The sequence below is a fragment of the Manis pentadactyla genome, chromosome 3 (assembly GCF_030020395.1).
Source record: "Manis pentadactyla isolate mManPen7 chromosome 3, mManPen7.hap1, whole genome shotgun sequence".
Lineage (NCBI taxonomy): Eukaryota > Metazoa > Chordata > Mammalia > Pholidota > Manidae > Manis > Manis pentadactyla.
Window position 1 is genome coordinate 144,642,539 of NC_080021.1, and position 16,656 is coordinate 144,659,194.

General features: G+C 38.3%; 1 protein-coding gene across 10 annotated transcripts in view; it reads right to left on the bottom strand.

Annotated features, from left to right (window-relative positions):
• TLE4 (TLE family member 4, transcriptional corepressor) overlaps positions 1-16,656 on the bottom strand; it is a 136,079-nt gene that overhangs the window by 54,971 nt on the left and 64,452 nt on the right. For 6 of the 10 annotated variants that reach the window (XM_036893446.2, XM_036893441.2, XM_036893444.2 and 3 more), the window contains 2 exons: positions 10,844-11,048; positions 9,595-9,611 (listed from right to left, as the gene is read on the bottom strand). In XM_036893446.2, the coding sequence (XP_036749341.1) occupies positions 9,595-9,611; positions 10,844-11,048 (222 nt within the window). The remainder of the gene's footprint in view (positions 1-9,594; positions 9,612-10,843; positions 11,049-16,656) is intronic. The other 4 variants (XM_036893442.2, XM_036893438.2, XM_036893443.2 and 1 more) reach the window with 1 other exon arrangement.

Genomic DNA, 16,656 nt, shown 5'->3' on the forward strand with positions numbered 1-16,656 from the left:
ATCCACGTTTAACCTTCTGAGTATTATAAAGAGGCATCGTTATATGCAGACCCTTCAAACCCCCCTACCACCACTCCCGCCATCAAAGTGCCTCAACTTTCTACCTAGTAACATTAAAATTCATCTCCTGGGGGTCCCTTTTGTAAAGATCCATGTTAAGCTGCTCAACCAATTCCACCAGGAAAAGAAAAAGACCTACAACCATTAAAGATTACTATATTAGTGCAGCTGACCATATTAGCTATTTCAGAGCAGTATAGAAGCTACAAATTCAAAATACACACATGCGCTGTACTTTCTACATGAGGAGAACGCTTGCCTTTGACTATCAAGAGTCAGTTTTAACCAGATGGAACAGCAGAACCAGCAAGCCTCATCAGGCCAAAGTCTCTCCCTACCCCACAGGACATTCTGTGATGGGCAGTGTTTCATGCCTGCACTGGCATGCCAATTATAACAGCCACACATGACTATTGAGCACTTGAAATGTGGTTAGTGCCATAGAGACACTAGGTTTTAAATTTTTATTTCACTTTAACTAATTTAAATTTAAATAGCTTCATATGGCTGGCTACTGGCTACCACAGAAGCATAGTTTCAGAAGCCTACCAGACAACACTACAGGTTTTTAAAAGTTCATAGAATGCTGTCCTTTCATGCTTTTTAGTTACTGCTTATTTCATAAAAATGTAACTCCAAGTAAATATACACAGAACCGCACTCAGGACAGCTACTGTCACTCAGCGGTGGGTTCCCAACAGCCCCCAGCACTATGCCTAATCAGCCTGGTTCTTTGTCCAACAGACCCAGGGCTGAAGACTGCCTCCCCCTCCCCCACGAAGGGCAGGAGGTTAAAGTCACAAACGTCACAACTCTCAGAGCAATAGCACAGATCAAGTGTTAATCTAAAAGAAAGCAGAGGGGAAAGGGGGGCGAACACAGGCTGCTGTGGCAAAGGAGGATCTGGAATGAAGAGGAGAAAACTAAAGCCAGTGAATAGATCAATAGAAGCAACAGCTTACATTCAGATTCACAGTAGAAAGAACACACCGAGACAATCATTTCCTGGGAAAAGCTCAAGCCTAATGAGAATTTACTCTGCTCCTTTATGTGACAACCAGCCCTTTTGTGGCACAGGCTTCCTGACTGACAGGAACCCGGGGCCCCTTAATAGGATTTCCATATTATTTCCAACACCTGCCCAGAAGTTATTTGTTTACATTGAAGGAGGCAAGATTCTCAAATCAGACATCTGCTTCTAGTTCAGGCATATCTTAGGAAACCATCTAGAAAGCAGCTTTGTTACCATGGTGACATTTTTATTTTTCCTCCTTTAGTTGGCTCAAAACATTAGCATTTCCAATTTTATTTTGTTGTTCAAAAGGCCAAATGTCGCTCAAAAAAACAGAAGCTTAAAGAAAAATTAATGAATAGAATACTCAAAAATTTTTAGTATAATTAAAATGACCATGAGGAAGAATAAATAAAAAGGAGGTGTTATTCTGTCACCTACGGCTTCCCTCATTGGGTGGCATCACAAACCTGCTTACCTCTTGCCCTTAAATTTGAGCTCAGCATCTTGAGAAGTACCAACTTTGAAAAAAATATTCAAGAATCCTCAGCATGTGGGACAGTTTAATAATGAGTCCACTTCCATGATGAAGAATCCCTCCAGCTCAGCCTACCGCTGTACCTCAGAAAGCACACCTACAACAAGAATAAGCAGGACATTTTCACTCCCACCTTACTCCCTGAGGGTCACTTGCTGTAAGGGGAGGGCGGTGGGGCAGGAAAGCGCAAGCTCCTCCTGAACACTGAGTGGTTGGAGAGAGGGTGGGAGAGTAAGCAGTAGGAAGGGGGAAGGTAGACTGCAACCCAGGGGGCTGCTTGCATGCATATGTGTTACTTCCCCAACTCTACTAGATGCATCCCTGAAGTCATCACAAGTAAATAGGAATCTAAGTTGCAATACTACTGTCTGAAGCTCAAAATGTTTTTTAAAGCAGTTAAGATTTATTACCTACAGAAATAAGTGGGTTGGTTCTGAATAATGAGTCTGATTAAGTTAAAGTAGTATTACTTTGTTCAGTTCTTGGATTCAAAGTAAAACAACTAAGTATTCAACCCTAAAATTTAGTTTTGATTTGCCTAATGTAAGCAACATCATTTAATCTTGAAATATGACTTTGTTAGTTTCACTTAATAGCAAGCTTATTTAAAAGAATCCAAAACTCTTGCAGAAAGTATTACTCAGTAGCTCTCAACAAACTTTCTTTCCGGTTCTCTTTCAGGGAGTCTGAATTCTGTTTAATCCCATCCCAAAGCTTCTGCCATGGTAATAATTAGGTATGACTCTTCTACACATCTGAAATTACGACCTTGTTAGTTGTGCCCCCCCACCCAGGTGCAGAGAGCTCTTAACCTGTATTTGATAATTTGTAACCCAAATTACTTCAAACTGTTTTGAACAAAATACAGAAGTTGGAGAGAAGTAAGTGAAATGATAACCAGCAGAAACGATTAGTGAAGGAGTATGAAGCTCCTCCCTGGGTGAATTTGTAATTTTGCCATCGTGAGTCAGTGGTGAGTGCTACTGTTAAGAATGCAAAAAAGATGGGGAGCAATTTTTTGTAATTCTTTTGCAAGAATGATCTACGTTTTGAGAAACAACTGCGTTTGAAATTCAGGTGCCAGTTGTAACATTTAAATAAACCTTGGGCATCTCTAAAATTTAAAAAAATATGTTAGATAATAACTTTATGGTATAATATTTTTCCAAGAGATGATATGCATTCTAATTAAGATAATAAGAGCTGTTAAACATCAGAATGAAATGTCTGTCTAGTAACTAAGAGAGTTGGTTTATGAAGGAAAAGAATTATACCACCCTTGCCAAAAATCAGCTAGGGAAGGCAGACCCCCCACAACCAACCCACCCTGTTAATTAATATTTGCTTTGCCTGGGTGATCGGTGGGGGAGGGGGCAGCTAACCAGAAGCCTCCCGGAGTCACATTGTCGTTAATCCATTCATGCTCACCACCTGAGGACCAGCTATGCCCCCAAGATATTCATGTTTGACAAACAAACAATTACAACATATTTTCTGGAATTAGGGCACCTGTTACGTTTCACACAGTTTACATGCCTAGAGGCAGATAGCAATTAATACTGAACAACTTACTGCATCATAAACCCATAGAACAAAAGTTCCCGATTGTTCCACATGGTAGAAATAAATACCTCTATAAAGAACTGAAAAACAACAGTAATGCTGACATATTTCATTTCAAATTACCATCTTATTTTGGAAAACTGAAAGAGTCACACATTAAATGCCTGAGAGACATATCTTAAAACATTCTCCTATCACCCAACCCACAAAATGAAATAAAACTGCCGCTGTGTTTATTTGGCTAATGGTATGGCCAACTTTATTGCTGAAACATACCCATGGTACAAGATTTTTATTGTAAAATTCACTTCTAGGATTGAGTAACATAAGAAAACATCGACACTCTCAATGCCTGAAAGCATAGCAAGAGTAGCAGCTCTGAGCGTCAGGGAAGTCAGAGTGACTTGTCCACTGACACACGGCTTCTCTAGAGTGAGAGAGGAGCTACCTAGCAGAGATAGGATTTTCTTAATTCTATTATAATTCTTAATATGTCCTCCTGTACAGTTACACAAAAAAGATTAAGATTCTTACCCTCAGGAGCTAAAAATTTAGTGGGAGAGAACTTTACACTGTTGGAGTTTGAGGCATTCAGGACATTACCCTTAAGGAAATAGATGCTTTTAATACATTTAAAAAATCCTACTTAAAAATGTATTCTTAAAGGCCTAGCTTTGGCAGTATTTATGTTTAGAAACTGGAGTGGGGTTTCTAATACATCATAGTCTGTGTTTGGAAGTTAAAGGATAGAAATAGAATCATATTTACCGATGATCAGTATACATTTCTAGATATTTTACTCCCTTGATTACTGGTAAACTTCATTCAGTTGTTCATCACCAATGTGTATGTGCAAACTTAACCTAGAATTCATTCTTCTAGCCATTCTAAGAAAAAGAATTTTCCTGGTGTGATTCAGCAGAAACAAGGAAGCACACAGAGACATCTAGAATGTGGGCCATTCTATAAAAGGAAGGCTGGCCCAGGTTCTACAATGGCATAGGAAAAATTTTTAAGGTGAGAGAAACACTTACATTAAGAGAGACCTGGGAGATACAACAAAATGGAATGGATCCTATTTCAATTCCATTTCAAGGAAACTAATTACTGGAAACAGTTAAAGAAGTCTGTTTATATGCTGGATATCAGAGGCTATCAAAGAATTATTTTTATTAAGTCGTTAAAGGCATTTTGGTTACCAAAAGAGGTCTATTATTTAGAGAAATGTGTTCTTTTTACATATTCATTTAGTTTACATTTATATATTGTACATATGGATAAAATGTATGCTATATGAGATTTGCTTGCAATACTTTAGCAAAGAAATAAAGGAATAGATAAAAATGTGGCTAAAAACTGATAGCTCTTACACCTCGATGTTAAGTACATGGAGGATCTTTGCACTATTATTTCTACTTCTGAGTATGTTTCAATTTTTTAATAATAAAGAATGAGACTGATTCATCCAAAAAGCTTTCCTATGAGGACAGCACTGGCTACATGACCTTGGACAGGCCTTTAACACCCTCTAAACCTTTCCTCACGTGTGAAATGAGGACACACATACACCGCCTACCTTCTCAGTTGAAATGTGAACTATGAGCCGTCTGTGCAGCAGGGGAGATGGCTCAGAGATCAGTGGGGTTGAGTGGGTAACTAGGGACCCACCTTATTTTTCACTAGGTTGAGTGGATAAGCTGGAGTGTCCAAGTTACAGCCCTCAATTATCTTTTCTCAGACTCCTAATGTCTGAGGGGAAAACAGAAGATAATGCAAACCCTCTACAGTTTAGTTTGGTGATGGCGCTTTGGGGTTTTTTTGCTTCTACCCTCTCTCCTTAGTGTTTTATAGATTTCATCTATTCCACTTTTTAATGTAGCCTTCTATTACTTTAAGCCTTAGTCTTTTTATAATGTGTCCTTCTAAAGTCTACAGTAATGAAAATTAATCCCACCAAGCTTTCTCCAAAAGGGTAAAATTACAAACATTCCTATCTTAACCAGGTGTACGGGGAGAAGGGAGTGTTGAAAACCAAACCGCCTGGGCCATATGGTTATCCCCTCTTCCACTGTTCCCCTTTCCTCCTCAAGTGCTTTCTTCACAGCTTTCTCCCTCATAGGACATGCCAAGGGTTTAAACATATTAAGGCACACCCTTTTCAGACTGATATTCCTTTAAGGCAGGAAAACAAGCAGAGGAAGAAGAGAACACCAAGTCACACAAATCTATTCCAGATCCTGGTGTAGAACGTTGACCATTAAGTCTTGATGTACAAAAAGGCAAGTGGCAAACAGAAATAATCATTCTGTTAATTCAGGCTAAAAACCCACTTCTACCTGTAGCACCCAACTAATGAAGCATAAGTGCTTTCTTGGCCTGAATCATACACTTCAATTTGAACACAAACAGCCTTAGTCTAATTCCCCATTGATAAACTTTTATTGCCAACAGAGACTAAGTGGAGAGAGAAGAAGAAAAGCAACGTATGATGTTTCAGTCATCTACAAATACCAAAATACAGGGCAGAATGAACAGGCATTGCCTTAGATACAGCTCATGTTGGATCACTATGAAACCCTTATTTAAACAAAAACAAAGAATTCATACAGGAAAGGGGGGGAAACATCATATGAACACCCACAGAATAGCAGTTAGCTTGAAAAATTAAGTACATGTAAATTTTTTAAAGATAATAAAATACATCATCCATACTTATTATACTACCAAATATAATAAAAACTGTGAAGTTCAATATTGGAGGATTGTGTGCAAACATACGCAGGTACTGCATTTGGCATTTTTAAATGGTGCAGTGTTTCTGGAGATGAATTTGGCAATGTACAAGAAACTAAAAATGATACTCTTTGATTATGCATATATAACAGCTTGGGGAAGACAATCAAATGAAATAATAAAAAATATAAACACCATCACCTGGAGGGAAAAAATGTACTTATGCTTTTATTTTAAAATAAAAAATGGCAATTCTCTCACAGGCCTGAGTTGAGGAGAGTATTGAATTCAGGATAAAAAACAGACATAATATACACACAAAGGACTTATGATGTAATAAAGTAAGTACAATATCACTTTGGGAGTGGCCATGGCACTAATGAATAGTTGGTGATACTGTATTTTGCTATTTACATGCAAGCTGGTCTTGATATGGTTGCCTGTTTTTTGCTAGAAGGTATCAGAATTGTGATACTTTGGTGGGTAGTAAGGCTAATGTCTCAAGCTCAGATTCCTAGTGATTTGTAGGCAACTGGGCCTTCACTGATCTAAGTCATTACCCTCACCTCAGTTACTCAGGTGGAAACTCAAGGATGTAAGGAACCTAAAAATCCCCTTTCATGAACTAGTACCTCCAGAACCTGGCAAGCTCCTGGCAGCACCTGGAATGTATGCTCTGTCACTTTGAGCACTGTCGACTTTTAGTGCTCAGTCCTCAAGTGCCATCAGGTGGGATGGGCAGTAGAAGCTTCCATCACCTGGTTTCACTCATGTCTTTTCAAGGGATGAGAGTAATGGTTCTAAACACTCCAGAAGAGGGTGAGAAAGCCCCACTCAGTAAAGAAAAGTAGGAAGTATACGAGGGCCTCTTGGGTGACCTGTGTTTCTTGTTATTTTTACAGTATCCAAATCCACGGTTCACTGTTGGGCACTTGGAGGGACTGGACAGGCAAGTGACAAAAAAGTGCTCTGACCCTTTACAACAACAGCCCTGCACCACACACTGCTTGGGTTTTCATCACCAAATTAATTGATTCTTGGGCTCCTCCAGTGCTTCCCTCCTTTAGGTCCATATTTATCTTCTCCACCCTTGTTGAAGAACTTCAGATACAGGTCTGCAAATAGCAGGCTTAAGCATGAACTTGGCTACTGGAGCTATAGAAAACAAGATCAATAAAGCCAATAGCATGTGGTTCAGTAGCCACAGAACTTCCACGAAGAGAAAGGAAAAGGGAGAAGAGGTTTCAACACTGTGACAAGTGAATTTCTTTGATTTTACTTGACACCTAAAGGTAAAGCACCTTCATTATCTGAATCTTTACAGTAAATTTAAATCATACTTTATGAGCTCTTCTGAAATCTGCCCTGTTTAATAATCTGTAACATCAAGAAAACATTTTAAAGTGTCTCTCACAATTAAACCCATCCACAACCTTGTATAAATCAAAATTTTGCTACCATATCAAAATGTTACACTGGGGCTGTATAACATTGCCCACATCCTCATTACATGCAACACTAATTACTACCAGCAGATTCAGAATTTTCTGCACATTAGAGGCTTTTAGAGGAGCTATAAAAAATTTCAGGCACCATTAATTTAAATTTGTATTGAAATTTCCTTTTGACAGGTGGCCAAAAATTACTTATTATTTAGAGTACCAGAGCTGTCTGTTTGCACATTAGAAGAGGAAAGGGAAAAATTAAAAGCAAGGAGGAAATTTATGTCACGTTCATTACCTGTTAAATGTTAAGGAGCATTATCCTGCATGAATAAATTATTTCATACAAGCCTGACTCCAGCTGCAGGCAACTGGCACGCTCCGGCTGATAAAAACCATCTCGAGTCACACAGCAGACAATCATGAAAAGCCACTCTTAACCAGGAACCACTTAAGGGAGGATGAGGACGATCGATGGAACAAGCAACTAACTGCTTCTCTGAACAGCTCAGAACACACTGACAAAAATTAGCAAACTATTTCACCTTGCACAGCCATAGGACAGCCCCAAACCATACACAAAACAACTTCAAATTTGAGAATGGCACCCAACAAAAACATTTACTTATTGCTACTATTCCATAGTAAATCAAGGCAAAAATCATTCGCCTCTATTTCCTTTTTGTTTCCCCCCTGGCTTCTAGCTATACAGACACTGTCTCCCAGACTCATCCTAAATGATTATAGATGATTTCAAAATACACCCTATGCGGGAGTGAGGGAATATAAAATGTAATTGACAGAAAAGTGTGCACTGGAGTATAAATATTTTCATAGTCTTCTGGGAGTAGGGTATGAGAGGAGGCTTTTGTTTAGTTCACTGGCCTGCCTAAAGGTATGTATTTATAAGAAGGCAGGGGATGTTTATATTATTGGCCTTAGAATAACTAGACAGGCTTTCCAAGGGCTGCTATCAGCTAATCCCGGTCAATGCATTTACTTACTACTTCCTAAGCACACATATGTTGAACCCTTACTACACTGATTAAGAATGCTTTTTAATCTAGGTACTGATATGCATATTATATAACAAAATACACAACTATAAATGCATAATTAAATAATTCTCTGCGTGCAGTTCCACTTGTAAATGTTTACATTTCTATGCGTGTGCAGATGTCCTCTCAAATTACAAAGATTCTTGAAGGGTAAAACAGACTTAATTTTTATTTTTTATTATTTAAGGGCTTTGGCAAAAGCTCTACCTCTCTTACTGTAAAAGGACAAGGAGAAAAGAGGCATTCGAAGTGACAGTACAGGTGGTTTCAGGGCAAGATTTCGGTCTCCATACACTTAACGTCACTAAAAATTATAAGAGATTTAACTGTTAATGCCCCACAATATTCAATTGTTGTTAAAATACAAGAAAAAGAATTGACAGCATCTGTGCTTTGGCCTATGCTTGGGAACTGTCTCTGTCTTCTAATCTATACAAAATACAATACAATTATGCCTGATAGCGTGGCATATTTACATTGCACCTGGCTCAAAAGTGTCAGTTTCGGTATTTTTCTCATTTCCTGCTATAGAAACCTGTTTTTCTGTTCACTTACTGTATAAATCCAGGTATCCTTAGCACATCCTATTCTGGTGTTGCACAAGCATACCCAAATCATTAGGTTCTTAAACACTTCTCTTTCCCTACAAGTTGTCTATACAGGGATGCAGAAGGAAAATAAGATAGATGCAAACCCTAAGGAGAAAAACATGCTATGTACTGAAAACCAAGATGTTTTAAAAATTCTTTTTCATGAAGAAAAATGCTCTTAAACAAGTATTTTCATAGTTTTTTGGATGAAATCATTTCCCCAAATGTAAGACTAATGTGTGATCCCTTATAAATCAATTTATTTACTTCTTTTCACTATTATTTATCTTATGGCCAAAGGCTAAGAAAAGCAGTTACTCTTTTTCACATGGTAAGACATATAATAAAATGAGCAATTCAAGCCAAATGTTATAATTCAATCTTCATCTACAATTCTGATTCTGATTGAGAAATGGGACCAGTATTTAAAAAATCTCAACCACATAACTGAAAATAATAAAAAACTGCAGTTAACCACAATTCAGTAAAGTCCACCAAATCATCCTGTAAATCTCAAGGAATCCACTACTAGATTTATTCAAATCATTTAGAGACCTTTTAAGATATTCCTTCCTTCCTCTGTGAATTTGAGTCCTACCTTGATGGAGTCTCTGTCTATAGGCCAAACAGCAGCAACACAGAAAGAAAGAAAAAAGAAAAGTACCAGTTAGTTTACAAAAAATCATACATTTTCAAAATTGATCTCTGCTAAGTAATAAATGGCACAGATGTCAGCTTTGCTGTTAATTAACACTGCTCAACCAAGATCCACAAAGCACCAGTCTACCTTTGACTCAATTTCAGAAACCAAAGCAGGATATTCATGTTATTTACACCCCTTATCAACTTTCCCACTTGTAAAAAAGTGTTTATAGTCATGCCTCAGCTCTGCACCATTGCATTAAGATAACTGGATGACAAAAATGACAGTGTTTCCAACATCAGAGATGAGAAATTAATGTTTATTTAATAAAAATCATTTACCCAAGATAATAATTCATGGTAATGACATGAAACAGGAGTAGATACGGATTTTAATTATAACCGCACCCTCCTAAGGACCCACCCATGTGCTAAGTAAATTCCCACAAAGGAATACTGGGAGAGACTTTGTAATTTGCTTTTCTGCCATTAACTAATAAAATTTATTAGCAAGTTCCACACAAACATACAGTCACATCAAAATTTCTCCATGCTATCATCTACTTTAGTGAAGGGAAAAAACTAACCTAGAAGAAGCACAACTGTCATTTAAATCAATTATTTGCATAAACATTTGTGTGGTTCTTAGAGGAAGAAATGAGTTAATTTCATGCTTCTAAACAGACTGGGTGAGAGAGGTAGTTACACCAACAGATTTCATTAATTTGGGCTGCACTCCTCAATTACTACAACTACTGAAATTGTTTTCTTAACCTGAAAGATTTTTATTGCACTATACAGCTTCTCTGATTTATAAATAATAATTGATTCTGTCAAATTATCAAGTGAGCCTTTATCAGTAAGTCTTTCCCCAAAATAGATTCAGTCAAAATTAGCTATTAATGCCACTCACTATTTCAAACACAGAGCATTGTGGGATTTCATTACTGATTTAGACTTGGTGAATATAGGAGGTAGCAGGGGATCAAAGGCAATAATTGAGAACAGGCCCCTTTGCCTTAGGGGAGTGCATTAACTCTTGCCAACCACTAGGGTGTCATTTGCTGAAAGAAGGCTTCCAATTATTAATCTACCTTCCAGCAGAAATCCTTTGTTTAGTCACTGGTGAAATTAAATCCTGGAACAGAATAAACAATGGAATCCAGAGCCTAAAATCAGACTGACATCTCGAGAGAATCACTCACCTCTTTGGTGATCATTGTCATGGTGCTTCTTCTCATCTTTAATTGGAAGGTGGGACTGGCCTCCCAGGGCGCTGGACAGGGCCAGAAGACCAGCGCTGCTACCAATGGGTGGGATGGCAGGGGGCTGAAGCCCCGAAGGGTGTGGGGTCAGAGGCACTGGCAGACCGTGTCCGTGTGATAAATGCTGGGCCTGGAGTTGTTGCTGCTGTGAGAAACGAGACAAAGATATTGAACTTGTTCCCTACCTCTGCTTCCCTCCAATAAAGAGAGAAAAGAGCCGTAAAAAGATCATGCAAAACCCAGCACCCAAGAGGGAAAGATTTATCCTCTGTGTACATTTTTAAAAAAGGAAGATAGGAAGATGTATAATGGAGAAAAGCTACGTTTTTTACTCAGATTTGGAGGGTTTGCAATACAATGTAAATAACTTAATTTTTAACAGTGAAATCATCTAAGTAACTTTTAAGGGTTGAAATTCCGATTTCTTCCTTAACAAAGCATACGTATTTTGTGCTCCAAAACATAATGCCTCACTACTATACATCTCTAATCAAAACATATACGTGACTAACTGTTAAAGCAGTTATGTTGAACAAAAAAAAGCTGAAAATTGAGAAAATTAGTGTTAAACAGCTCTCCCAGAACCACTGCACAGCATGCAGTGAGAGTTAATTTGAAAGAGAAAACCTGAATTAACAACCCAGAAAAGGAAACTGGTTGCAGCCACCGTTTTAAGCTCTTTAAGTGTCCTCAGCGGTACTTGAGCAAATTACTAAAGAAAATCTAATGTAGCAGGGCTTGGGTCCTCCTGTAGGCTTGCTCAATAATGCTGAAATAATTGGGCACTCTGTGCACGTTTAGTGATGCTCGAATGAAAAGCTAGAGGCCTGCCCTTGTACTCTTCTCCAGTGGCCGCCTCTGTGTTGTGACAGGTTTATCTGAGTGGGGCTGTGATGCACGCACCAGTGACTGTGCTGACAAGAGTTTAAAGTCATTTTTACCAGCACATTGGCAACACATGGAGGAAACCCTCGAGAGGCTGCAAGGGGAGTGCTTGACCTCAGCAGAGGCCGCATCAAGCTCAGCTACAGGAGCTGCTGCAGGCAGGCCTTCCTGCCTCTTCTGGTGGGAAGGGGGAGGTGACAGGAGGATATTAAGTATGTCCTTCAACAGGAATCCCTTCAACATGAGTCCCCCTACTTAACAATGTCCTATGAGAACAAGTGTTGAGAAATTCTCAGACCAAATTTTGCAGGGGACACATTTTAATTAATGCCTTTAAATAAGTCACTTTTCAGGTTTATCCCATGATAGCCAAGTAATCATTTCCATAGTTTTCTTTCCAAGCAGTTTTTAGAAAGCTATTTTGTGAAATCCTATGTAGGGTGGCATATTCTGCTCCACCTTCACTGGTAAGAAAGATCTTGAAATAATTTTTTTTTAAAGAAAATACTTCAAAGAAGAAAGTGAACATTTTTTTTATCCTCCCCAAATCACTTTTATTTCCTTCCTTTTCCCCTCTACATGCCTTCCTGTGCCTGACTATAAAAGTCGAAGTATAGCACTAATTAACTCTTTTCTCCAATTGACCAACACCTATTTTTTCTGGCTACATGTACCTAAACTATGGTCAATAAAATAAAGTACTAACACTTTTAAGCCAAGTTTACATACATAAAATGGAAAAGCAGAACAGCAGTCAGACATTCCCCCAACACCCACCCTGAAGGCCTGCCAAAGCCCAATCTAACTGGACAGTTCAGAATCATGCCTTTCTTCATTTGGGTGGCCAAAATCATGTTCATAATTTTCTGTACTGCTGTTTAGGTGTGATCAAAAAGTATGAGCACCCAATCACAACTAAATGTGTGCAAAGTAACCCCTATGAAGAAAACAAGGCATTTAGGTAAATATATGGCAAATTTATTTCAAATCTTACTCAAGTGATACAAACCAGAAAATTGCTCCAATTCTCCTTCTCCTCTAAATCCCCTAATACTTCATGTGTACGGCTGGGCACATAGACACTTTCTATCTCAGATCAGGGTTCAACTGGCAGATGTTTTTATTAAGAGCTTGCGAATATGTGTCTCTTATCACCATCCCTAGACTCTGAGCTCTGACATAAACCCTAGCTGACTGTAGTCACTGAGACATTCATACAATATATGAACAATTTCAAAATTTTTTGTCTATCTCGTTAGACATGGAAATAAAAAACCTCAACCAAAAGCAACACCTTCAGTGATCCAGGACTTTGGCTTTTATTCTCACAGGACAGGAAGTAAGCACTAATAGCCTCCTTTTTCCAACAGACCAGAAACTTTCCAGGAGCAGAAAACAGGCCCCTAGTGTTTCGCACATGCCATTCAGTGAGAGTCCTCGCACTCTCACCGTCTTCCCTCTGCCTCAGAAGAACTCTGATACCACCTTGTCCTCTTCGCCCTCTCTGCTGCTCCTCTCAGAGGAAGGAGACCTGTTCCCCGCTAGCCCTGCGACCCTTCCCTGCCCACAGAGGCTGCATTCTCTTCCCTTTCCTTCTTTGTTGATCGTTCTGGCCATTCTCCATCCTTTTCCCCTTCTTCAGGTGTCCTGTCCCTGACTTTGTCCTCCTGTGTGCAGGCTTCATACCAGTGTCTCTAACGTGTTTAAGATGAATGGCCTATCTAACACCAAAACCACTTGAAGTAGCACTTTTTCGGGAAGGAAGATCACTTTTTGTGTCCTCCACTGTCCCTAATACAGTGCCTTGCACATAATTGGCACTTGATAAATGTTTGTTAAATTTAATTAAAATAACCTTCTTCTGCCCTCTTCAGCTACTGGCTTATAAATATATCCTTGTCTTTGCACAGCAAAATTTCTTAAAAACTAGTGTAAATCTGCTGCCTTCACTTCTCAACAACCCCTCCTATAAGTACATATGTATATATATACACACACACATATGCTTACTTCTTAACCAGGTTAACCCTCTGTTACCTGGATTCCTAGCCAGATTCTCGTAAGACTGATGACTACTCAATACAGCAACTACTTCAGGATTTTACAATTTTCTTTCTCTTTGACATTTCTACAGCCATAGCAAGCACCCTCCCTGCTGAAATTCTCCTCCCTCTGCTTCAGACACTGCAGTGATCCCCAGGGCCTCTCTTCACCTATCTGAATGCTCACAGTAAATTTTCTTTCTTGGCTTATTCCTCTCCTGCTCACTAAAAAGGAAGAGTCCTAAAGCTTTTGCTCTCCTGCTCCTCTTCCATGTTCTAGGACCCTGGTCTAACTGCCTGCCAGACAATTCTACTTGGTAGTCCAGCACCACCTGAGAAAGAAAATGTTGAACACAAATCCCTTAAATAACTTCTGCTGGCTCTAGTTAACAACCATCAATTTGTTTTTCTTCTATGCTCCTTTATATCCACAATCACCTAGTCCTGTCAATTCCCGAATAATTCCTTTTGTTTCTACTGCTATCATACTAGTCCGACCCTTCCTTACTTTGATTAATTACTGCAAGTCTCCATCATCTCACTTTGGTTCCAGTGAACCCTCCTGCATCGCTGCTGGCAATATCTTTTTTCGATTCAAGTCATCTCCCATCCCTTAGAACAACCTCTCCATTACTTACTGAGTTATACTCATCCACCCCAGCTCAGGTCATGTTTCACCTGTTCTGCAAAGGCCTCTCTAAACATCCAACATGTCTACTAACTTACAGGACTCCCTGTATCATTCATTGGCATAAGCTGCATTAATTCATCTTTTTATGCATAAAAAAGACTTTGACTTGCCAATGAGATTATGGGACCCTGGTGAGAAGAGACCAGCCTCAGACCTCTTTGCACCCCTGGTACCTACCTTACCACTATTTAGTTATATAGCCATATAGTCATGTAGCCTAAAGCCTTTAATAAAGTAAATTTTCACTATGCATGAAGAGAGTTTCTATATACCCTTTATCTGGCTTCCACTAATTTTAACATCTTCTTTAACAAAATAATTTATCAAAATTTAAAAGCTGACTTGGTATATTACTATTAATCAAACCATAGACCTTATTAGGATTTCCCAAGTTTTTCCACTAATGTTATTTTTCTGATCCAAGATGACACATTGCATTAAGAGGTTTTAATTTTTCAATTATACCAAAATTATAAAACCTTTTCAAAGACCTTATGAATGGAAACATATAAATTATAGTCATACTATTGAACAGAATACGCCAGGAACTTAGGAAAGAAAAATGAGATGGGGCTACCATAAACCCATTTTACAAGCCATCCATTATACATACAAAATATCAAACAAAAAAAGCATTCTCAGCAGGGTATCCTGAGAAAGGAACAATTTTTATCAAGTGTTTAAAATACAAAACTGTAAGATAAAAGTGAGATTAAGTCACAAAAAGGTATACGATAAAATGTAAACAGATACACTGAAATGCTATAATAGGTTTTAAAATGTTTACATCAACAAAACAGACCACTTTATGCATTAAGTGGTCATTTTTAATAATTTTCACCTTAAAAACTACCCCATAAGTAGAATGGCAGATACAATTGATAATGGCTCCTGAATAGTCAATAAACATATAAGAAGCCATCTTCTTTAAATAAAAGTAGTTAGGTCACCAACAGCTAAACCGGACTTCACCCTTCCTTTAGTTGAAAAAAAAGGCTTTATATTTATCAAATTTCAAACAACATTCAAGAATTCAACATAAAAAAGAATCTCTATCAAGTCTTCTCATCAACACAGGAAAATTCAAAAGCAGATTCCCTGCAAGAAGAGTTAGGTTTCTCCGGATATTATTCAAGGAGCTGAGAGCACAACTGGTGGGCCCTACAATCCCAGGGGAGCTTGCTTCTTTTCCCAATAACTAATGCTGTCCTCTAATCTCTGCCCCATCTGCGTTAATTACAGAGTGATTAACCTGTGAAGGTTTACTCCTCTATCCTACAGTCACACTGAGAAACAAAAAACTTCTTGTTTTTTAAAGATGAAAGGAAAGGAAGTGTGTATGAAAAGTATATAGTTCCACACTGATTTATTACTAAAATAATTTAAGATAGATCACTACTCTAATTACAAACAGGTTAAAATGTTGACTTTTACAAGGAAAGGGAAAAAAAAAAAGCCAAAAAAGTCTATATTGTAGTAGCAGTCAAACACTGAAATACATTCTATGAAACCATAACATAAAGACCTACTAAGAAAGAAACATATCTTAGAAAAATTCTCACTGAGCTCCCTAGGCCTTTACTATTTTTGCGTGCCTTATTTAAACAAAAAGAAAAAAGAAAGAAGAAAAAAAAAACACTCTTCTCTCCAACCACTATACAAAATAAAAATCCTTTTTTTCTGTTCCCTTGATGGACCATTCAAGAGAATAAACATTAAAATGGAGTGAACTTTAAACTTAGGCAAGCACTCCATTAAGATAATTAATTTAATTTTGAAAAAATGCCAGTAATTATTTCTGAAAATATACACAATGAGGTGGAAGCCATTCTGTTAATAGCTTTTTACTGGAGTCTCTGCAACAGAGTTATTTCTCTGCAGGTTCAAGTTTGGAAGGAAGGGCAGGAAAGGACCACTAGCAAATCAAGTTCATAGGAAGTATCTTTTGAAATACTGTCTTTATGTCTGCAAAAAGAGGAATTCTGTTTAACTGAATGTTCCCCAACTGCTCCATCACCAGGGCTCAATAGGTGGACCACAGGTGCAGGATGAGGACAGAGGAGCAGCCCACACACAGCCTGAGCAATTCTGGAAACTGGGTAGAGGTTTTCTTGGCCAGCTACTCATACTTCTAC